This window comes from Acomys minous, assembly GCF_964271855.1.
Source record: "Acomys minous genome assembly, chromosome: 15".
Lineage (NCBI taxonomy): Eukaryota > Metazoa > Chordata > Mammalia > Rodentia > Muridae > Acomys > Acomys minous.
Window position 1 is genome coordinate 6,194,174 of NC_140497.1, and position 23,682 is coordinate 6,217,855.

The window sequence follows — 23,682 nt, forward strand, 5'->3', positions numbered from 1 at the left end:
CGGTGAGAGTGGGAGCAAGCCCCCTCCATCATACGGGAGAAATAACTGGTGTTAGGACACGGTCCAGTGAGAGGATTTGAACAAAAGGCAGTGGTTCTGAAGCAGTCTCGGGCCTCTGCAAGAGTCAGCTATGTAACTAAAGGAAATTACCATATGCCATTCTGTCAGAGCCCTACACACTCCCTGGAGGGTGTTGACTGTGTCCCTGGTGAAGGTTCCTCTCCTGACTGGAGGGTTGGAAGACGCCATTGAAAGCAACGAAAGCTGCCAGAGAGAACTGTATGGATGCACCCGGCTGTAACTGGACAAGAGAGACACTGAGCCAAGAAGATAGCACACTTGTCTTACCTCATGTTTTCAGTGGTGTTTGCCCCTGGTGGCTCAGCTCTGTCACACTGGTGGTGACACAATGTGTGGTAGTGAACAGCTCACTAAAAGAGGCCAGGAGCCAACAGTCCCCATCAAGGACATACTCGAATGACCTAACTTTGATGGGTCGACTGTCTCCCAGCATTGCCACTCTGGGACCAAGCCGTCAGCATTGGTGGCATTCGGGATCCAAACTGCAACACGGGTCACCTTTCTCTAGAAACCTTATTCCTGCCAAGGGAACTGAGTTAACCTGGCAAGTTGGTTACTTTTCTATTGCCAATGAAACATCATGACCAAGGCAGCTCACGGAGGGCTTGTGGGGCTAGAGGGCATGATGGGGGGCGGACCTCAGAGCATGCTCCCAGTGACACCTCCTCCAAGTATACACCTACCAATGCTGCCTGACAGTTCCACCAAGTGAGGAGTAGGGGGGAGGTCACCTCAGGAGTGAAGGATTCAGTCAGAGACACATCGCCAGGTCTTCCTGGGCATGACTCCTCTGTCTGTCCTCCGAAGCTTGATGGCTGTCAGCCTCCTCTACCAAATGCCTGGTCACCCAGAGAGCAAGCCTGCATACAGTGGGGACAGGTGTAGGTCAGACATCCACCCCACGCGTGGGGTAGAAACAGACCTCAGTCCACGCCTAGTCAGTAGGGAGGAGCAGCGTGAGCGGGGTTGGGGGTTGCAGCTCCTCCTGTAAGGGTACCCTCTCTGTCCAGAAGGATGCTGTGTCGCCACAGGACCAGCTTGGGTACTGTTAGTACTAAGGTGGCCATGTGGAGTACCTGGCCAGCCACCACTCAGCTCAGGGAACCCAGGGAGAGTCAGAACCTAAAATCTCAAGGGTCTCAGTTATTTCAGATGAAAACGGCTAGAGATGTGTGTTGTAATAGGCTGCTGTTCTGGACACTTGGGAGTTTGAACTGGCCTGGTTTAAAACACATTAAGCCTTTGTGGGTTTTTTTGTTTGTTTTTTGTTTTTGTTTTGTGGTAGTGGCTTTAAATTCTAGAAATCCCTAATTGTGGAGCAAGTGGGAGCAGCATACCAGAATACAAGTCACAAAGACCTGCCCAGGTCTGCAGGGGGGAGGAACTAGAGGACCGCTCACCCTGGACTAAGGCTGGGGTGTGCATTTGTGCTGTCTTTTTACCCCCAAATAAGCACATGCTGACTTGATGGCTCATCTGAGGGCTGCAAGACAGCTTCATGGGGGTGGGGGCAGTTGCTGTTGTGAAAGTGTGCTAGCAAATAGCCATGGCTCTCAGACATGCTGAGGACTAAGGTGTTAGGCTTCTCACTTCCCCCGCTTCCCCTCCCCCTTGTGTCTGCAAATATGCCTCTCAGACTTGCTAGGTTTGGGGTGTTGGGCTTCACACTCCCCTGTGGGCTTGCAAACATGACCCTTTTTGATGTTATACCTCTGATGTTTTGTGAGCACCCATGAGGTTGTGTCACCCAACCATGCCTTGGGCTTGGAGCAATCTTCCTGCTTCTGCTGCCTAGGGGCTGGGATTAGTGCGGTCCAACTCTGTGTGGCTTTTTTTGTTTCTTGTGTTTGTTTTTGAGACAGGTGCTCGCTCCTGGGCTCCAGGCTCTGCCCCTGCCTCTGCTCCCTGAGTGCTGGAATTAGCAGTTGTGAGTGTCCGTGGTTGTCAGCAGAGGTATGGCTGTCATCTCAAACCTCCATTCCCAGCACTGGAAGCTGTGCCCAGGGCTGCCGTCCATGGGCTGCACAGGAGCTGTGGTTTGTCCCTGTCTGGCTCCTGTTCCCTCAGTGGCAGCACCCGTCTGTAAGGGGCGAAGCTGCTGTGGGTGCACAGTCAGCCTTCCCACAACCTCTCCAGCCTCCGCGCTCCACATTACTTTTAAAGCACATGGATATTTCTTGGGGTGGGGGGTGGGGTAGACAGGCTGCGCTCTGCCAGTCCCCAGGGCCAGCTTCTAGTGTGGTTTGGGGAATTCTGTTGTTAAAAGGACCACAATAGCAAAGTCAGGGCTTCAGGAGAAGGTTATATGCCAAGCGAATGGGCTGGAAGCTCCGTGGAGGTCACTCATTTACTGTCTCCGTGGCCTGCCAGATTCTCAAAGCCAGGCACCCCTGCGCTGCACCCAGACTCCCCGTGTCAGGGCCTGGATGGTAAGTGGGCCACTGAAGACAGGAGAGCTGCTGCCCAGCAAAACCATAGTGTCTCTGAAGCTTCTGGGTCCAGGTAATGGCAGGACATGGGGCTCCTCAGACCCCTCAGATGGGACCTCAAGTCTCAGTCCTACCCAGTGGGTTTGCTGCTAGGATGGTGTGTGCTGTGGGGGAGCTGCCACCTTTACAACCAGAGCCTTCTGCCTTCTGTCCCTTCCTTGTCCCTTCTATCTCCCATTCCTGCCCAGCCTGTCCCATCCCCCTGCTTCTGGCTTACTATCCACCAAGCAACTCCACCCGCCCCCCTCACCCCCGTGTCCCCTGAGCAGAAACGCCTCCCCTGACCGTCCAGCGGTGCCATGCTGATGCTGGCTTCTGGCAGCAGATTCTGAGCTTGTGTAAGAAGCAGGAATGCAGATGGTAGCCTCTCCAGGGCATTGCGTTCCAGGCACGGTGGCTTGAACTGTCCCTCGAGACTGAAGATCGGGTTACAGTGTGAACCTGACTGGACTCACTGTGCGTCCAGGGGTGTTGAAAGCCACAGCCAGCATCCTTGTCCTCTTGGTCCCCAGGTGCCTGGAGCCCTGGCTTCTGTGTGGATGTGCCTTTTTATCCTGTCTTTTATTAGTGTGTTTTATATATGAAACAGTGGCTCTCACACAGGTATTTTTGTTGTGTGCTCTGAGCGTGTTCCCACCCTGTAACCATCTTTGCTCTCCTCCCCTGTTTTTGATGTAACTGTGCACACACATGTAATCTTGGTTGCACATGTGAGAGAAAAGCCCAGCCTGTTTGTCTTTTGGGGCCTTGCCCATTAGCATGCTAGTCTCCCGTCGCTGTTCATCTTCCTGCCAGTGACACAGTTTCTTATTTAGGACTGAATGAGACGCCGCTGTGTAGACACACCACACATCTTCCGTATTCCTTCCTCTGCTGAGGCCACCTAGCCTGGTCCCTTTCCAATGGAAAGGCTGAGCTCTACTGATGAAAAATAAAGAGGGCCTCATCTACCTGCTCAGCCCCTGCCTGGCATGCGAAGGCAGGAAGGCACAGGGATGCACAGGTCCTAGAAAGCCCAGTGCTACACCCACAGCTGTCAACAGTATTGTTCGTATAAAAAATGTCAAGCTATGTTAGAAATTGTGCAAGATATGCAACTTGTATAGGAATCAATTTCCTGACCCATAGGTCAGGAACAATATACTTAATTTTTAGTAGTAACAGAAAATATTAAATGGAAATACAGTGAAAAATGATGGGCCTGAAAACCAAAGGGTGTTGGAAGGAACCGGCGGTCGAAAGCAGATGGCTTAGGGACTCAACACTAAAGGGTGGCAACTTTTCTCTCCGCACTGATTTTGTCCTGTGTGTTGGGGTGGGTTGGTTGCTTGCTCATCCTGTTCTACGTCTCAGAGAAAATATTGTGCAGATTTCGAGGGAATGGAAATCACCAAGAACGGGTAAGAACTGAGTGAGGATAGACACAGAGGGAAGACACAGGGCAAAGCGAGGGAGCACACAGACCTGGCTGAACAATGGCTCTGCCTGTGGCACCTTGGGCTTGGGAACACACACACTGAGCCCTGGACTCAGGTCCCCACCTTGCCTTGCCGAGCCCAGACGCTTCTGCATCCGAGGCTCAGCTTGGCCCTGGGGCAGGGTGCTGCTTTTGGTGAGCTGGAGCAACAGAAAGAAAAGGGAGTCCTCCCGGGGAACCCTGGCTTCCCTGCCCTCCACACTCAGGACAGCCAGCCAGTCCCTGGGACCCAGCTGCATTTCCTCCTTGAGTGACAGCTGATTACCAACATCACCCCAGGGAACAGTAGGTCCCATGATAATTAAATTTACCTCATATTGTGCAGCCACCAGCTTTTAATTTTTGCACAGTTGCCGTATTTGCAAGAGCTACTTCATACGCACACCTTCTTGGTTATGAAATGCCAACCGCATTTGTTTACAAATAAAACCAGGTTAATTAAACACTGCATCTACGATAGCCTAGCTTTCAGTTGTGTGCTGCAGAGAGGGTCCTGGCGGGCAAAGCGCTGTGCTCAGAAGGGGGACCATGTCAAGCCGCTCGCTCCCCGAGCCCTGACCTGCTGTCGTGAGTGGAATTCCCAAAACACCTAGAAAATACTGAAACTTACGGCACTTTCCAGCAGGGGGGCAAAAGGGAGGCTGTCCACAGCTGCAGCCCCTTCCAAGGACACATTTGGCCAATGGCAAGCAGAAAGGACCTGCTCTCGGGATGCAGGCAGAGGGCACGCAGCACCTTGTTCCATATCCTTCCACGGATGGACGGGGATTGGGGGTGTCTTTGTTTTGTTCATGGGTGCACCCTAATAGTGTCTGCAAAAACAGATGCTCTCAGAGAAAAGTCACATGGCAATATTTAAACACCTGATCCTGCAGCAAAGGTCAGGATTCTGCATGGTCGCTCGCAGGAAGGAGGGACTGGGACCTTAACTCTAGGCTTCAGGACAGTACCTTGCACCGGGCATCCTTCCTGAGGGGCCCTGTTAGTGTGCATGGACCTACCTCCGCGCATCTGTTCCATAGAACGAAGTGCTGTGGCCCCTTTGTGACCTCGGACTTCTAAATGATGTCACAACAGGCAGGGGCTGGTTCAATGTTGTTGTTGTTTCTTTCTTTTTCTTTCTCTTCCCCCCCAGTCCACCCTTCCCCTCCAGCTGGCTGTGAGCAGTGGACAGGAGGAATCTCCAGTGGCTGGTTTAACTAAAACACTGTTCCTACTGAGAGGGTACGAGTACTCACATCTGGAAGTGATGGACAAGTGGGTGGCCACACCCTCTGCCTCCAGGCCAGGAAGAACCCTCAAAGCTTCACCCGTTCCTTCTCTAATGTCATGCAGCACACCCAGGAGATGGCCACTGTGCTTGAGGTGTTCTGCCCTTTGTCAGGTGTGCACACTGAGGCCCCTGTGCGCGCAGGTCTCCTGTGCGATCTTCCAGATGTGCATGTCCTGTACCCCCTGCGCTGAAGTGTCCTGTCTTTCAGGTGTGGACGCTCTGGGTCCTCTGTGCCAAGGTGTCTTGTCTTCCAGGTGTGGACGCTCTGGGGCCCTCTGTTCTGGGGTGTCCTGTCTTCCAGGCATATTTGATCCCTGCATCCCTGTCAGCTGCTACCATGAAATACGTCCCAGAAATGAAGTCTCCACCACACCTCCTGAAGAAGTTCGCAGGTAACATGGAAGAAGATGTTGGGACTGTTTTTATGGAGAATGTGACCTAGGTCACCTGGCTTATCTGATCAGAGGAGAAGTGTGTTTCCAAATGAGCAGAGGAGCCACCTTGAAATCTCTGGGTCTTCAGTCTCATTATAGGGCGAGCAGCTGACTTGGGGTCTCTCACATCAGTAGAAGACACAACAGGAAATTACACACTTTTCTGTCAGTTAGACTCTGCAGTTACTTTAAAATTTTTTTCAACAAGAACACACACCTTGCCTCCTCACTGGGTCTGTAAACTGGTATCAGACACTTGACTCCAGGGTATGGAAGCCATGCGAAAGTCTGATTTCCTTCAAGGCAAGTGAGTTACAATGCAATGTTATAATTGCATTTACTTTAAATCATGCAGGAGAAGCTTCTAGAATTGCATGATTCCCAGGAAGAGTATCTGGGGACTGGCAAGAAGGAACTGTCACCTTCCCTGCGGTACCTCAGTGTTTGAAACTTTTTTTTTCCTCCATTGAGCCTGTGTTCAATGTACTGCCATTATGCTAAGTGACATGTTTGTCTCTCTTGGAAGGCAGGCAGGGAAGCCAACTTGTCCCCAAGGCAGAGTTAGTCCCAGAGCCCTAAGGTGTGAGGGGAAGCTCAGCCACGGTAGGGCTGGGGAGGCACTCCAGCATCCCACCATGCCAGGGCCACGCACCTCCACAGCAAGAAGATTCTTTTTTTTTTTTTTTTTTTTTTTTTTTTGCAAGAAGATTCTTAAGAGGATACTTTGTGATGTCTGATTCAGATCAAGCAAGATAAGGTGATGTAGGCAGACTAGGGCTGTAAGCAGCAGGGACAGCTGGGTCAGCACTCTGTATGCTTGGCTAGGATTGAGGGTCCTCTCCCTCCTCCCCAACCCCCAACCCCCTGCCCCCACCCTCCCCTCCCCTCATCTCTACCCCACCCCTGTCTCCTCTCCCCACCCCTCCAACCCTCCTCCCCAAACCCCCATCCCCTCCCCCCCACACCCGTGCCAGCCACCCGTGCCAAGTCTCCCAGTGGGGAAGCAGTGGCTAGAACAGGAGGGGAGCCTTGTCTTAGGTCCTCGGGAGCAGCCCCTCTTGGTGTCTGTGTATAGCCAAGAGCCTGGGGCGCTGTCTGGGTGGGGCAGGAGCAGTACCTCCCTCCTACTTCTGCAAGAGGTTTCTGGGAGCCTGTTGGACTCTAGCCCTGAATACATAAGCTTAGGGCTGGGACATCCCACTCCAGCTGTGTGGGGCCAGGTAAGAGGAGATCTCAGGTGAGCTGTGTCCTGGGGCAGGAGGCATAAGGTATCTATGGACTGTTGAGCTGCATCCTGGGGCCAGGAAATGGTCCCTTCTTAGTGTCTAGCTTCCCTGATGTTTCCACGCTGTGGGCCTGTGCTGTGCCTGTCTGGTGGCCTTTAGCTTGGACCATGATAAACGAATAGGACAACACCCCTATTATCTCCTTCAGATGGGGGTTGGGGCTGCCTCAGAGGCTGTTGAGAAAGATGTAAAGTGATGAAGGTAGGCTGTCTTCCCACAATCTCAGGTTTTTTTTTTTTAATAACAGTAAATTCACAAATTTCAACAGTTTTGTTGGCAGACTTTGTCTAGAACTCTGTTTCCTAGCCAGTTGACACAGGTTCTTATAGTTCAGTTTTTAACTATTATCAGTTTTCATATCATGCATCAGACAGTAAATACATCTCTCTATATATGTGTGTGTGCGTGCGTGCGTGCGTGCATGCGTGCGTGCGTGCGTGTGTTTGTAGAAGAGCAACAAAAGGCTAAAAGGGGCTCAGAGTATTTTTTTAATGAATAATATATTTTTAAGAGTTATTTTTCTTTGTGTGTGTGTGTTCACACACTTTACTGTAGGTGCCCATAGAGGTCAGAGGCATTGGATCCCCTGGAGCTGGAGTGACAGGTGACTGTAGCCACCTGATGTGGGTGCTGGGAATTGAACTTGTGTCCTCTGGAAGAACAGTACTTGCTCTTAACCACTAAGCCACCTCTCCAGCCCTCTCAGGAGAGGTTAAGGGGTTCCAAAGATGGGTAAAAGCAGGATCTGGGGTACTGATGGAGATACGGAGTGCTTTGGGAGTGGGGTGGGTAAAGTGATGGACAGTAGGGTTGGAGTAAGGAGTCACGCCCTTCCCTGTAGGATATCCAGTAAGCTTCTGGTCATGGTTTTCCTGCTATGACTTTAATGCACCCGTGTGCCCCTTTCATCCTAATTTCTTCCCACAGTCCGTGCACATACTACCCCGACACACCTGCTCTTATCTCATTTATAGAATGGGGTCCTCTCTGCTTTTAGGAATAAGTCCGTCTGTACCACATGGGTGGCGCCTGTCACATGGTGCTGTTCACCTGTTTCCAAGGTTCATCCTTTATCCTCAACATGGAGTCTCTCAGGACAAGGCAAAGCCTGAAGGACCACTGCTTTACGCAGTGGAGTAGCCCAGAGCAGGGCAGAACCTGACTCAGTCCAGGTGGAGGCAGCGAGGCTGTGGTAGGACACCCAGCAGGGCAGAGCCCAGCTAGCCCACGCTGGCCCTGTTAAGTAGTGTTCTTCCAGACCCTTGTCTTACCTGGCCTCCTGCGTGGTCCCTCAAAAAGCATCCTCAGAGGGATCTGTGGATGCCAAGTGGCTCCTAGGCCAAGTGTGCATAGCTTAACCAGCTCCTAACCACCCTGACATGAGTAAGATGTGTTGGGTCTGAAACAGATGTACATGTTGGTGTCTTTTCCCGATGTCAGATTAATTGATTGACAGTACATCCACAAGGGACGCAGTAGCTGCAGTGACAGCCACTTGCCAGCTACCAGCTTCCCTGAGCCACCCGGTTAAGGTGAACCTCACACCACACATCCCTCAGTAAATACATTGACAGGTCTCTATGTATTGAATGCATGTGGGTTACCGAATGGATACTAAAGGTTAAAGAGGCCCAGTGTCCAGAGGCCTCTGGAGAGCCTAATGGAATTGCGGATAGAGTCTCTGTTGACAACAATTCCAAACCAGCTTCGGGGGTCACGAGCGTCAGAGCTGAGGGTGGAGTTGAGTCTGGCTGCAGAGGTGAGGGGACAGACCTGACAGATGGGGGGTTCTCTGCCTGTCAGTCCTTGCCCCACACAGGCCAGGGGGGGCCACTGCTGTCTAGTGTAGGGTTCCACTTCACTGTGGGGTGCAGGGGAGGAAGTTATACACGTCATCGGGTCGGGGGTGTCCCATAAGTTCTTGGGCCTCATTTCTGTGATAAGATTTTAACATGTCCATGTGCCCTTTGCAGTCCCAGATTCACCTCAGTGAGGTTTTGAGGTGGCACACTTTCTATTCTGAGGAGTAAGTCATTTGTCTATCAGTCTGTGCCGCACGGGTGGCACCAGACAGAGGGTGATGTTCATCTCTCTGCCCAGGAGCATGGCCAGCTTCCACTCTCAAAACAGAGTCAAAAGTCACTTGTAAAACGAGTCTCTCTGGGCCAGGTGGCCCGAGAAGACAGCCTTACTGAGCGTGACGTGACTTAGAGCATGGCTGAGAATGGACACACCCTTGCCTCCGAGGGATCTGTGCACCTCCCGGCTGCCCTGCTGGCTGTGAGCCCCCATCCCCGTGCCCAGGCACCCACAGTCTCTATCCTCCCTGCGTGCTTAGTGGTAAGGTCCTGGCCTGTCCGACGAGGTCCTATGGGAGCTTTGTGCATCGCTGTCCAAAACTGGAAGCACGGGAGAGTGGAGATGAGGTATTTCTGAGACAGGCCAGGCAGAAGCCCCATGCGTGTGAGGTGGGGAAGGGGCCTGCTGAGCCCCGGCCAGAGGCAAGGCTGAGGGGTGTGTGCCTCTCTCATGATGGAGTAGACCGCTTGTCTGCCTCATGAGTCTAACCTGCCTGTTGCCTGGGAGTGGATCTGCATATTCAGTTCCGCTTCCTTTAATGTTGCCATGACAACAAAGCTGCTTCTGTAAATGGCAAAGCACAAGGGCCAAGCTCTCTTCCTTCTTGGAGGGCTGTGGCAAGTCGAGTGGACCCAACTGACTTGTGCTGTCACTTCCAAAGTGACTGAGCCCAGGGACACAGCGTCCACACACAGGACGCGATGGCCTTCCATGTCCCCAGTTCCCTGAGAGTTCAGGTAGGCCTTGCAGCTCAGCTCTGTGTCCTTGGAGCCCTATATGGGAGGGCAGTTCACACAGACCTCTCTGGAGGATATGGACTTTTTTTATTTTTATTTTATTTTACTTTTTTATTTTTATTTTTATTTATTTATTTATCTATTTATTTATTTATTTGGTACAGGGTTTCTCTGTGTAGCCCTATCTGTGACTTTTTAAAATTTTTAATTAAATTTAATTTTATTATTATTTTTGGTTTTTCAAAACAGGGTTTCCCTGCATAGCCCTGGCTATCCTGGACTCACTTTGTAGACCAGGCTGGCCTTGAACTCACAGCAATCCACCTGCCTCTGCCTCCCGAGTGCTGGGATTAAAGGCATACGCCACGCCCAGCTTTGTGTCTGTGACTTTTAACCAAGGAGACATCATGGTGATAGCATTTTGTATATGTTCATGTATGCACATGTGAGCACATATGAGCACATGTGTGCACAGACACTGTGAGACAACCTATACCTAGATCTTCTCAGTTCTGCTAGGCTAGCTTGTGACCCCAGGACCCTCCAGGCTTTGTCTTCCCCAGTGTGTGGGGCTTGTCCCTCAGGCCTTGCCCAGCATGGTGACGTACCTCTGCCCTCAGGTGGTACACAGTCCCCTTGTTTACCATTTGGCCCAGTCAGCTGCCACCACCACTAAAGAAAGGACCACACTTCCCAAGTCAGAATCATGGAGTCTCCTGTCTCCTCTCTTCAGCCCCCTCTACAGTACCGGGTCGCTGTTCTCCCTTTTGGGGGAGGGGCTAGAGCTCTCTCATTCAACTGTCTGGTAGTTTTCTTTAGAGTTTGTTCTGTTTTTGGTTTTGTGCCTCTGTCTGTGTGGGGCTGTATGGTTTGAGTGCGGTGCCTGCCGGGGCCAGAGGTGTCAGACCCACTGGAGCTGGAGCTAGGGGTGGGCTTGAGCGTCCCCACCCAAGTGCTGGGTCCCTGTGAGAGTAGATGCATCTTTCACCTCAGAGCCATCTCTCCAGCCCCTGACTTTTGGTCTTTTGGATTCACCTTCCAAATTCAGGAGCCATCCTCAACCCACCCATGCTGCTAACCGGAGCTCGTGCTGTGCCTCTGTGTACACATTGCCCCCGGCGACCTGCCCCACCTTCCCCCAGTGGCCACGTGTGGAGCCCGTGCCTGGCTTGGCCCTGCTGAGAGGCCTTATCCTCCCAATCATCAGAGGCCCCTGTCTTATGCTCAATAATTAACTTTATATTATTCTGGTTCAGAAATTTAATTCACTCTAGTTTCAAAGCGAGATTTGCAGGACGGATAACAGAAGTAACAAAACCAGAGTTGAAGCCGGCAGACTCCCACCCCAGAGTGCTCCGCCCCCGTCCCTGCCTGTTTCCCGCCAAGTCAGTGCCTTCGTCTGTGCCTTGCAGTGTGCGACATCCCTCTGTATGACATCTGTGACTACAACATCACCAGGGACCGGTGCAAGGAGCTGGGGTGCTGCTTCTACAAGGGCGTCTGCTACGAGAAGGCTGTTCCTGGTGAGTGGCCCAGTCCCAGTCATTGTCTGTTGTCTGTGTCATGTCCCATCTGTCACTGTGCAGCCTGCTGTAAATGCACAGACTGCTGCCCGTTTGTTCACAGCCTCACACACCCATCCCTGCTCTGTGCCGAGTGTAAGGGTGGGACTGTGACGGCTGGGTATGACACTGTCCCCACCAAGACAGCTGCTGGACAGAGTGTACAACTGCTGGCCACAGTCAGCTGAGAGTCTCATCGGGCCCGGCAGGTGGTTTCTAGCCAAGGACTGTGGGGACAGCTGAGTGACACGATGTGACTGGGGTTCTCCAGAGATCATTTTAGCCATACTGGAGCACAATAAAACCCTGAGGCCAGGCTTGGCCTATTCCAGGAGCTGCAGGCCTGGCTTCTCACTCACCTGCCTGGCTCCCAAAGAGCCATTTCTAGACGTAGCAGGTGTTCGTGGGGAGTGTGAAGGAACAGCAGGGCCATAGAGTGCCGGCTTGCAGCAGAGAAGGGCTGGCCGTTCTTCGGATACAGTGTCACATGTCAGCACTTTGATCTTCGGAACGTCTACGATTTTCTACAGCAATGCCTCCCAACCCTCATTAAATTTCACTCGGAGGCAGCTGGGCATGGTGGCACATGCCGTTAATCCCAGCACTCAGGGAGGCAGAGGCAGGTGGCTCTGTGTAAGTTTGAGGCCAGCCTGATCCACAAAGTGAGTCCAGGCCAGCCAGGGCTACACAGAGAAACCCTGTCTTGAAAAAAAATTTCACATGGAGGCTCATGCATTTCCTCATTCTGTTGATAGCTTTCAGAAGAGTAGTCATGGAAGCTGAGCGGGATGCGCACACTGTGTGGGGCGAACGCTGTGAGGCCAGGGTGGTCTCCCTGGCCACACAGCAGGAGCAGCCGGCAAGGCTTGGCCTGTGGGCGGCCAGCCCACACCCCCTTCGCACAGTGTCACACGCTCTCGGGGTATCTTGTTCCTTCACTAAGTCCCCTGTTAGACTGCATCCCTTGGGGCAGGGCTGTGTTCTCTTCCCTGGGTACATGGCTTTGCAAGTCATGGAGCAGGGACTGATGGGACCTGCCAGACATGCTGTCCCTTACCAGCTCCTCACAGAGCTGGAGAAAGGCAGACTGGGCCACACAGCTCACCTCAGTGTCATGGAGAGTGAGTGTCGGGCAGATGACCGTGAGACCTCCTGCTGGCAGCACCCTCATTGTGTCTTGACCTTGGAAGGCTCAGAGCCCTTCTCACCCTAAGGAGGACTGAGTGAGCTCACTGGGGCCCCTTTTGGCCTCTGTCTTTTTATTATTTCTACTGAGATGAAATGGCCATTGTAGAAAACTTACTTAGCTTTTCAGCGCTGGCAATGGGTCCCTGGGCTTCACACGTGCTAGGCTAACGCCCCGTCTAAAACTCACTCTTTAAAAGAATGCAGTCCAGTGGGTTTAGTGTGTCCAGAGTCACACAGCTCCTAACACTGTCTGATCTGAGGCTACCGCATCACAGCTGCTAGCATTCCTCTCTCTTTCTCCTGCCCCCACTGACTTGTCTGTGGATTCACCTGCTGTGTGTACTTCACACAAGTAGACTCACACGGTGTGTGGTTCTTTCACCAATGTGATTTCCTCCCCCCACCTCTCTCTGTAGTATGTGTGTGTGTGTATGCATGCATGTGTATGAGTGTGTAAGTATGCATGCATGCATGTATGTGTACACGAGTGTGAGTGTGTGTACATGCATGTATGTGTGCATGTGTATGAGTGTGTAAGTGTGTGTGTGTGCATGTATGTGTACATGAGTGTGAGTGTGTGTGCATGCATGTATGTGTGCATGTGTATGAGTGTGTGCATGCTTGTATGTGAACATGTGTATGCATTTGTGTGAGTATGTGAGTGTGTATGTGTGCATGTGTATGAGTGTGTGTGTGTGACTCCGTGTATGTGCCTATGGAGGCCAGATGTCAGTGTTACTCTCAACCTTATTTAAGTGTTCTCTCTGTGTGTGCATGTACATGTGTGTACCTGTGGAGGCCGGAAAAAGGTGTTGATCCCCTGGGGCTGGTGTTAACAAGTGGTTGTGAGCTGTTTGGTATGGGTACTGGGAACCAAACTTGGGTTTCTCTAAGAGTAGCATGTGCTCATTTTTTAAAGAATCATTTTATTTTTTAAATTAAAATATAATTGTAATTTTCCCCTTTTTTTCTCCTTCCAGCCCCTTCCATGAACAGCCTTGTTTTTTTCAACTTCATGACCTTTTCTTTTTTCACTATTATTACACACACACACATGCATACACACACACATGCACACACACACACACACATACACACACACATGCACACACACACACGTTCACGCACTCCTAAATATGTAAATACAGCTGCTCAGTCCATACAGTGTCACTTCCGTGGCCATGACTTTGGTTCCTCACTGGGGAAGAGTCTCCTGCCGTCAGCCTGCCCATCCTCAGGGACCGGAGTCTTTGTCTAGGCTTGGGGCCCCATGAGATGCTTCCTTCCACGTTAGCACGTTGGTTGGCAAAGCCTTTGTTCGGGTCCTGTTTAGGCAGCCAGATTGGCAGGATTTTGTGGGCGTAGCTTTGTGTAGGAGACAGTCTCACAGTGACCCCCTGTCCCTGCTGCCCATTTTCTTAATTAGTGATCAGTGGGGGAGGACCCAGCCCATTGTAGGTGGTGCCGTCCCTGGGCAGATGTCCTGGGTTCTATAAGAAAGCAGGCTGAGCAAGCCAGTAAGCAGTACCCTCCGTGGCCTCTGCCTCAGCTCCTGCCTCCAGGTTCCTGCCCTGCCTGAGTTGCCCTAAATGCTTTTGGTGAGGAACTATTGTACGAAACTGTGAGTGAAATAACCCCTTTCCTCCCCAAGTTGATTTTGGTTACAGGTTTTGTTGTTGTTTTGTTGTTGTTTTTAGTCAGCAACTACCTAACAGAGTGGCCACTCTTAAAAGAAGTCATCAGGCTTCCTGTTTCAGAAGGAACTGTTGGCCACGTCTGACTTTACAGGTCATTTTGAATCTCAGGTCTTCCGGGTTTAGCTGGTCTGCCATATGCTACATTCATCCCCACACCCACCCCAGGGCAGTGTGACAGGGCGTAGATTTAGCAGTTATTCTGGGGATGGCCTGGAGCCAGTGGTAATATACCCATAATCCTCTGCTGCTCATAATTGACATTTTTTGTTGTTTGTGGAATTGTGACTTCATTCTCACATCACAGTAGGTGGAGAAATGGGTGTAGAATCCATTCATGTCCACTGTGGACCTGGACTCTCAGAGGCGTCCAGTTCTAGGCACTTACGATGCTTAAATGATGCTTAATCTCAGTCGTCAACGTGGAGAGAGTTCTTGAATTGCCTGGGAGATGGGCTCCGGGCATGTCGGCGGGGGACAATCTTGGTTAGGTTCATTGGTGGCAGCATTCTCTGGGCTGGACTCCCAGACTGTATAGAAAGGAGAGAGTGCGCTGAGCATAACCAGCCATCATCGTCCGCCGTCTGACTGTGGATCTAGTGTGACCTTGGCCTTCCTCCTGTAGTGGACTGCATACTCCATTGCTTTTCTCAGAGTTTTATCTCAGCAGCAGACAATAACTAGGAAAGAAAACCGGCACCAGGAGTGGGGCTGTTACCGTGATAAACCCGACTGTGGACAAAGCCTTTGGGCTTGTTTGTGAGAAGAATATAGAATGTTGGGCTAGAAAAGTTCTTAAAGCACCACAAGTAGATCCTAATGGGTCACTCTGGGGGAGTTTGAAAGACAAGAATTCTGAAAGAAATGCAGACAGTGGATCAAGAAGTTTCAGATAGCAGGAAATACGCAGTCAGGAACTGAGATGGGACTCTTATTTTGAACAACAATCTAGTTTCTTTTTGCTGTGGTCTAAGAACCTGAGCAAAACTGAATTTTAAAAAAATGAACTAATTTGTTTGGCAGAGGAAATTTCAAGATGGGAGGGCATTGAGTCCAGTGTTGAGAAAGCCGCTGTAATTGCTGAAGAGATGAGCACCAAGGAGAGAGAAACCCATGTGGCCTTGGGACAGTAGGAAGCTACCACGAGCATAAACCTCACCCATCAGAGGCACCATATTGGGAAGATCCTAATTCATTTGAAGGAAGAAAGTCTAAAATGAGGGTCCCTCATTTCCCCAAGAGTCAGCACACACATGCGGATCCAGCCGTGGTTCAAGGTTGGCCGGGTTCCAGATTGAGCTGTCAGAAGAACCTCGCAGCATCGCCCATATGGTATCTGCTTTGCAGTCATAGAAAAGGGAAGACTGAGGGGGTCATGGAAATGTGCGCCATGGTTTGGGAGATCAGACGAGGGCCGGCAGCACGTGGCAGAGTTGGAATCCATGCAAGGAGCTCCTGGGAGGTCATTGTGTGAAGCTGTAAAGGTGAAGTCTAAGTTACAGTGGACACTTAGGGTATTGGAGACACCAGGATTGTGGCACAGAGGCCAAGCAAAGCTGGCAGCACAGAGTAGGACCAGCCTAAGAGAGACGATATATGTGTTTTGGGTGGCGTAACTGGAGGATAAGGCTATCTAAGTCCCCCACAACCAGCCAGTTTCACCCTGAGTCCCAGATGCTGCACATGGAGTTCAGGATTTGGTGTGTGTGCTGCTTGAATTTCATCTTGGCTTGGGTCTAGTCATTACTTGCTATACCCAGATTCTTTCATTTTAGAATGGACATATTTATTCTGTGTGGTTATGTTAGAAGCATGTAACTTGTTCTTGTGTTTTGTTGTTGTTGTTTGGTTTTTAGAGACAGGGTCTCTCTGTGTAGCCCTGGCTGTCCTGGACTCACTTTGTAGACCAGGCTGGCCTTGAACTCACAATGATCCACCTGCTTCTGCCTCCCTGAGTGCTGGGATTACAGATGTGTGCCACTGCACTCAGCTTTTTCTTTCTTTCTTCCTTCCTTTCTTTTCTTTCATTCTTTGTTTCTTTCTTTCAGTAAGAGCTCACACTTAAGAGATGGCCTTGAGTCTCAAACGATCATGTGGACTTTAGGTTTTAAGCTGTTTGTAATTGTTATAGACTGTGGGGCCTTTTGAAGTTGGCTTGCATTCTAAGATTCACATGAGACTTTGGGGCTAAGAGGAGGAAGTTTACGATTTAAAATGATGTGTTTGGGATTGTGGCAGTCACCTGGACGGTGGCACAGGGGGTGCTATGGGTCATTGTGATCACATTCGTTACATGGGAAGCCTTGTCCTCGGGGTGGCGCTGTTCCCTGGGGTGGGATGCTGGGCTGTGGGCAGAGGTGAGGACAGAGCTGAGCACGCACTCAGTCTGCTTCCTGAATGTGGATACAGCACAAGTGGCTTCTGTCTTCTTCACCTCCCACCATGCTGGGCTGTACCCTTGAGCTGTGAGCTGAAATAAATCATTTCTTCCTTATGTTGCTCTCGTCAGGATATTTTATCACAGCAAAGGGAAAGTGACCAAGAGCAGCACTTCCGCACCTGAGTGTGTGTCTGGAAAATTCTATACTCAGAGCTCCTGAAAAGTCAGAGAAACGAGCATCCAAACGACATTTAAGATGTGCTTTTAGCCATTGCACATGGGCATGCGGTGCACACTCAATTTCTAGTCCAAGCCAAGAGCCCGAGTCATTATCTCAATTGCTACAAACCCAATGAAATGGAAACCCACCAGTGGGAAGCGGGGAGCTGATCCCTCAAGGCAGATCCCCTCTTTAGAGATGCATCCAGAACATTACTGATTTTTTAATCTGCTGTGTCCTCTGGACAGTTTTCCAGCAAGTTTTTATGAAGACACTCGCGATGCTGTGACTATTGCATGTGTGCCACCCACTGCTTAACCTAGAGCCACTGCCAGTCACTCACTGGAGAACAAGCCGTGGTCCCTATAGCTTCTTAGGTGTGGGTTCCACAGACTCTCGGGAGCTTCTGTTGTCATGGGGCCACAGCATTATCTCATGGCAACAAGATGGGCCTCTGTCCATCTTCCCCATATTAGTAGAGTGCGTGGGCTCTGCTTTTTTCTTTTGACATTTTTCAAGTTAAGAGGTGGGGCCATCTGTGGGAAGATTCTGGGCAGTGAGCCCCACATTTCAGTGCTCACTGTGCCCTCAAATTATTTTTCATTTCTTTGACATCTTTCTCATTCAAGGCAGCAAATGAACCTCTGTGCTGTGTGAGTTGTAGGATTTGGTGACAGGATATTATGAGTTCTTTGTGCATATAATTCCATGTTATGAAAACCTTTCACCAACTTCTTAAATAGGCTGGTTTGAAGCGCACATTGTGTTAAGGCATAATCTGTATTATTAAGAATACGAACTTGGGGAATTAGCATTAGATCTTTCAAAAAGAACAGGGAGCCAGGAGGGGAGACTTGCCTTCACTCTGAAGTCTTGATTCAGGGCACATTATTTAACATGTCATGTCTTCTAAGTATCTGACTTCAGTTTCTTCATGGGACTTGCTGAGAAGATTTCAAAACTCTTGTTAACTGTGCAGGGGAGACGTCACCGAGGATTTCAATAACCCTTTCTTCTGCTCTTGCCGTCTGGGGAAGAACAGTCACAATACATGGCTCCTGTGAAACCACACATGTGGCTTCTCACAGCCAGATGCTGCGCAGAGGGACCCCGAGTCCTGTCTCGTGCTTTTGTTAGCTTCACTGCAGGGACTGAAGGCTACCTCATGTGGAAGGTGCTGGCTATAAACATGAAAGCATTGTGTGTGCCGTGCTCACATCCTGAATTTATCGTGGGCAGAGACTCCGGGACACAAGGGTTTTGGGGGTTTTATCTGAAAATCCTTAAGTCATTCGTGAACACATTCCCTTTCATTTGGCTCTGTGTGTGCAACATCATGAACGGGGGCAGGGGGTCCCCGTGACACACCTTGTAGTGTGTCTCCATGATGCTGTAGTAAGTTGCCCCAAAAGTTCAGTGCCTCAAAGCAACAGCTCATGGGCTTCACTGGGCTTGGGTGATACAGAAAACACAGCACCCATGCCTATGTCACCATAGTCTCCGATAGTTGGGAGGTTCTGCTTCTGGTGAGACTGGCATAGCCAGATTTTCGATGCCTGCCGTAGGGCTCACATCAGTATGAGAATGGGGGGGGGAGGGGGGAGGGACTTGAGCTACTCTGTTCAACCCTCTTTCAGCTTGCAACTCCTGCTCTCATGTAAGGGGTCCTTGTAGTTCCATCCCTTTCTAGAGAACCACAGAGCAGTCCACGGCTCATGGGTGCTGTTGGAATCCTGCTCATCGCCTATGGGGCAACTTCCTCTCTAGTTGTGCTGTGACTTGAAATATATATCTCTCCAAAACATATGTTGTTTTGTTTGTTTGTTTTTTAGGTTTTTTGTTTTGTTTTGTTTTGTTTTTTTGGAACTGGTGAATTTGACCTACCTTGCTTGCCAAGAGAGTTGCTTTAGTTTTCTTTCCATTGCTGTGATAAAGCATACTGACCAGCTTGTACTCCCAGGTCACAGCCAATCACCCAGGACAGGAACCTGGAGGCAGGAGTCACGGAGGAATAGTGCTTGCTGGTTCACTCGGGTTCACACTCAGCTAGCGTCTTTGTACAGCCCAGGACTACTTGCCCAGGGGATGGTGCCCCCTCCCCACAGTGAGCTGGACCCTCTTATATCAATTAACAATTAAGAAAGTCTCTCACAGACATGCTCAGATCAACTTGATAGTGACAGTTACTTGGTTGAGACTTCTGTTTTGGTGGATCTAGTCTGTCAGGTTGAGGATGGTCTACCTCTTCTCACAATGACACCTGTACACATCACTTTAAGCTGTAATCTTTTCATGTTTTGCCCCAGAGATCAATTGCAATATTAGAATATAAAACACAGTCCAACTTAAAAGTCCCACGGTGTTTAAGCATTTCAATATTTTAAAAGTCCAAGGGCTCTGGGGCTGGAGAGATGGCTCAGTGTTTAAGAGCCCTTGTTACTCTTTCAGAAGACCCAGGATCAGTACCTAACACCCAAAAGGTGGCTCATAACCATCTGTAACTCAAGTTCAAGGGGACCCAATACTCTCTTCTGTTCTCAGTGGATACCAGGCGGGCACTTGGTAAATATACATACATGTAAACAAAGCACTTATTTTAAAAACAATCCAAGGTTTCTTAAAGACTCTGGTCACTGAACTGTGGACTTTTGTAAAAATACAAGTTAAATACTTCTTATTCCAAAAGAACCATGGCATAAGACCACTCAAACTTAAGCAGGACCAATATCGAGAATCTATGGTTCAGTGTTTGGCATCTACCAAAAGATCACTTGTGATCTTTGGCTCCAAAGGCTTTGGGCAGCCACAGCTCCCGAGCTGTCACCTTCAGAACACTGGCCAGCTACACTCCACGTTTGATGCTGTTCTTTCTGGACATCAAGTAGTCCCGGCATCTCCAGTACCCTGGTGTCTCCTCCACAATGATGCGCCTTCAGCCATGGCCACTCTTGGCCTCTCTTGGCCACTCTTGAGGGACTCTGACCCTGCCACACGGTACCAGACCTCAGCTGTTTTCAGCACTACTTTGATCTTGCTTCTTTCGTGCCTTCAAAACAGTACCACCTGGGTGACTTTTACACATTGCCAAGTTCCTCTTCCAGCTTGCCGTGTGGCCTTGGCCTTCTTGCATGTTAACCCTCGGAGAAGAGCAGGCGGTTTCGCCCCAGTCGTGATCATCTCTTATTAGTCACAACTGATTTTCCAGATTTAGCCTCAGCAGCAATCACAGACTCTCAATTCCGAGTGTCCCGCAAATGGTGCCTATGGAGTGTTTGAAACCTTGCAAGCCAGGCCTCCACGGTCTGTGCCACGCTCAGCATTGTTTCTCCAAGCTCCCACAACAGCCCATTAAGCTCTGAACGCTCATTGAATTTTGTAGCCCAAAGTTCCAAAACCTTCAACAATCCCCCCCAAAATATTGTCCAAAGGCATAAATACTTGCATGGGCAGGTCCATTATAGCAACGTGCTGCTTAAGTCCTGGTACCAGTTTCTGTTCCAGTGTCCTTTCTATTGATGTCATGAAACATTTCCCAAAAACAGCTTAAGGAAGTAAAGGGCTTAACTTGACTTACACTTCCAGGCCACAGCCCATCATTTGGGAGGAGTCAAGGCAGGAACCTAGAGGCTGGAACTGTGGAGGAGAGCAGCTCATTAGCTCGTTCAGATTCACACGTGTCTTTACACAGCCCAGGACTACTCGCCTAGGGAATAGAACCACCCATGGTTGGCTGGGTTCTCCTGGGTCAACAATCAGGACAGTCTCGCAGGCACGCCCACAGACTTCCTTGATAAAGGCAATTACTCAGTCGAGACTCTTTCTTCAAGTGATTTAGGCTGTGTCAAGTTGTGTCTCAGGCTAACCAGGGCAGGAGTCTTTGTAGGTGTGATTTAATAAAGAGGTCGTCACACTGGATCACGATGACCCCCAACAGGCCTGGTGTCCTCACAAGAAAAGAGGACAGAAACACAGAGGGGCCAGAGATCACCAGAAGCCACAGTGAAGTAGGCTGAGGACTCTCAAAGCCTTGGGTGAGGATCAGGTCTGGAGACGCCTTGATATTGACTTGTGGCTCCACACCTACACAGCAGCAAACCTCTGCTGTCCTAAGACCCCCCCCCACCCCCACTGCAGAAACGACATTACACCCAGCAGAGAACGTAGTGATTAGAGCGTCAGTGAGAGTGGGGCTGAGAGCTTTGCCCTCACACGGACGGACGGCCCCACGGAGGGGAGGGACGGTGGCAGAGCTGGAGAGGCTCTTCCTGACTGTGAGACTTCATGACATTGACTTCCCCTATGGAGACCTGTCAGGCTGAAGACCTGAAGGATAATGCCCTCTTAGCTACAGCACCCTGAGCCAATGGGCTAAGGGGCTAGTGGGGTGGCACACCGGGCCAGAGTCTGGGTGGGGCTGGCCCCCTCTCCTGATGATGCTGAGCCAGGGGCTTCTCTCAGTTTATGTGCAGCTGTTCACCGCCCTGATCGTGTTCTTCGTCGGGCTCTTCTTCGCCGCCATCATTTACAGGTGGGTCCTTTGAGTTCATTCGTCTGTGTGGGAGGAGTGGTCTGAGGCAGGCACACCAGTCCTGGTGCCGCTCCCTCCCTCCCTCCTCCCTCCCTCCCTCCCTCCCTCCCTCCCTCCCTCCCTCCTTCCTCCCTCCCTCCCTCCCTCCCTCCTTCCTCCCTCCCTCCCTCCCTCCCTCCCTCCCTCCTTCCTCCCTCCCTCCCTCCCTCCCTCATCCGCCGCCGCTCTGGGTATATGTCCTCTTTAGTGATAAAAGTGTCCTCATTTAGTGATAAACGAGTCCCCAGCATTCAGTGGGTGTCTGAGGCCCCGAGAGCAGCCCGTAGTCCACTGCCTCTGCAGCCACAGGTCCTGGGACCATACTGTGCTAGCGCAATCGAAGACAGCACCCAGGAGGTCCCCTGGCTCGTGCTAAGGTCCAGCCGGGCTTTCCATTGTCCTTCAGCACTGTTGTTGTGACAAGATAGCCAAAGGAGGAAGGGCTTGTTGCGGCTCACAGCCCCAGTGATGGTGCTGCCAACAGTTAAGGCTGGTTTTCCCACTCATTGCTTCGAACCTTGAGTTCTGTCAGACATACCCTGTGGCCTTTTGTTTCAGAGATTCTTCTTACCCACCACGAACCCCACACAATGCTCTGAACCCTGGGCACAACAAGTGTGCTGCGTGTGGGAGGTCAGTGTTTGGGTGTCTCAGAGTGACACCCTCCCTGTCATTGTCCTGGAGACAGTGATGCCTCAGACCACACAGTCAGCTTCTGTCTGCAGGGCAGGGCCGTGTTCAATCCAGCACCCACCTCTGGTGTGCCTGCCACCATTAAAGTATATACCTCACTTAGCACCTGCCCGAGCCTCTCACGTGGGCAGCACAGCCTGTCCTGCAGCACAGTGTACGCTTTCTTCCTGGGGGTTTTCCTTAGACAAAACTGAGAGTGTAAAGCAAAGCACATGAGCCTCGTCCCAGGGCCTGGGTGTGGAGCTCGGGGCAGCGCCAGGGGCTTCTCTCTCTCTAGCCTCCTGGCTGTGACCAAGCCTTTCTTCCTCAGGGTTGTACAGGAGACGAAAAAAGAGATAGAGCTCTCCATGAAGCCCACGTCAGCCAAGACCACTGGGGTGCCTGAGCAACTGTTTGTTCAGGAAGTAGAAATCAAGTCAGTCAAGCCTTCCAGTGCCTCCTCCAAGAAAGAGACTGGGAGCCAAGTAGAAGGTAGCAGCTTGATCTGTGTATGGCTCTGCCCGCATGGCTTTTCCCTTTACATACTCTCGGTGTCTTTGACGGCCCTCAACAGAAGTGGCAAGCACTGTTTCAGGCTGGGCAGGATTCCAGTGTACTGCTGACGACGGAGGGCCAGGACCCCAGGAGGGTCCCTTTTCCCTCCCTGACCTTGCTTGGCATGTGTCGGTGCGTGTCCTAGGGACAGTCTACTGCTGCTGGCAGGTTTCTTCAGGTCCTTCCTTGGGGCCATGCAGGGTGAATGTGGCCAGCGGGGGCGAGGCCATGGCCGAAGAGGGACAACAGTTCACTGCCTGCTGTGGTTCAGGGGAGGCAAAGCCACTTGCTTGTCAGTGACTCTCAGGAGGCTGTGCCGACCTCTTGTTGCTTCTCTGGGCCAGATTCAGAAGGCCAGGTTAGAGAAAAGGATGTCCTAGCATGGCAAATTGTGACAGGGTGTGGGATGGAAGTCTGCCTTGCCTGACGTTTCAGCCTCATGCAAGCCCCAAGAGAAAGAGGGACTGAAGAGTCCCTGCCAGTCGTGACTCTGAGACTGCCTGTAGGACACGGGTTCGTCTCTTCCTTGATGCCTTCTGTGCTGAGGCAAATGGTATAAAGACCTCCTAGTGAGGCTCCGGGCCTTGTGATGTATTGGCAAACGAGGGCAGTACAGGCCCCTTGCCAACTGACTTCTGGAAAAATGTCTGTCCTTGGGAAAAAAAATCTCCTAAGGGTGCTGCATGTCCCCTCAGAGAAACACTCAGATTTCCCCCTGTAATCCAGCTGCAGTGACGATCTCTGAGCACGAGGTGACTGAAGATTGAAGAGCCCAGGGACGGAGTGGTGCAAAGACATCAGCGACATGTCCCAGGGACGCCTTCAACATGCGTGATGGAAAATAATGTGTGGTTGAGAGGAAAATAAAGGTATTTTGAGTGTTGTGTCTTACACTCTGTTGCCCCATTCCTGGCTATGCTTCGTCCTAGGAGAAAGAGCAATGCCTTTGGGTGTGGCAGGACTAGAGTTTGGTTTCCATAGCTCTGCC

At 50.9% G+C, this 23,682-nt stretch overlaps 1 protein-coding gene across 3 annotated transcripts; it reads left to right on the forward strand.

Moving 5' to 3' along the window:
* The first annotated feature begins 5,158 nt into the window (after positions 1 to 5,158).
* TEX29 (testis expressed 29) lies at positions 5,159 to 23,573 on the forward strand. Of its 3 annotated transcripts, none has more exons than XM_084759546.1 (6): positions 5,159 to 5,271; positions 5,575 to 5,712; positions 11,269 to 11,379; positions 21,359 to 21,428; positions 22,471 to 22,631; positions 23,421 to 23,573. In XM_084759546.1, exons 2-6 carry the CDS (start codon positions 5,658 to 5,660, stop codon positions 23,459 to 23,461), a joined length of 438 nt encoding a protein of 145 aa, XP_084615672.1. In that variant the 5' UTR covers positions 5,159 to 5,271; positions 5,575 to 5,657; the 3' UTR covers positions 23,462 to 23,573. The 3 variants fall into 3 exon arrangements, with proteins under 3 accessions (XP_084615672.1, XP_084615670.1, XP_084615671.1); XM_084759544.1 differs by having other exon boundaries at positions 5,178 to 5,431; positions 5,529 to 5,712; XM_084759545.1 differs by having other exon boundaries at positions 5,258 to 5,431.
* The last annotated feature ends 109 nt before the right edge of the window (positions 23,574 to 23,682 follow it).

Coding starts and splice junctions, on each gene's coding strand:
- TEX29 (XM_084759544.1), top strand. CDS start 5,297: ATGGACAAGTGGGTGGCCACACCCTCTGCCTCCAGGCCAGGAAGAACC. Junction 5,713..11,268: donor CCTCCTGAAGAAGTTCGCAG/GTAACATGGAAG, acceptor TGTGCCTTGCAG/TGTGCGACATCCCTCTGTAT. Junction 21,429..22,470: donor TTCGCCGCCATCATTTACAG/GTGGGTCCTTTG, acceptor TTTCTTCCTCAG/GGTTGTACAGGAGACGAAAA.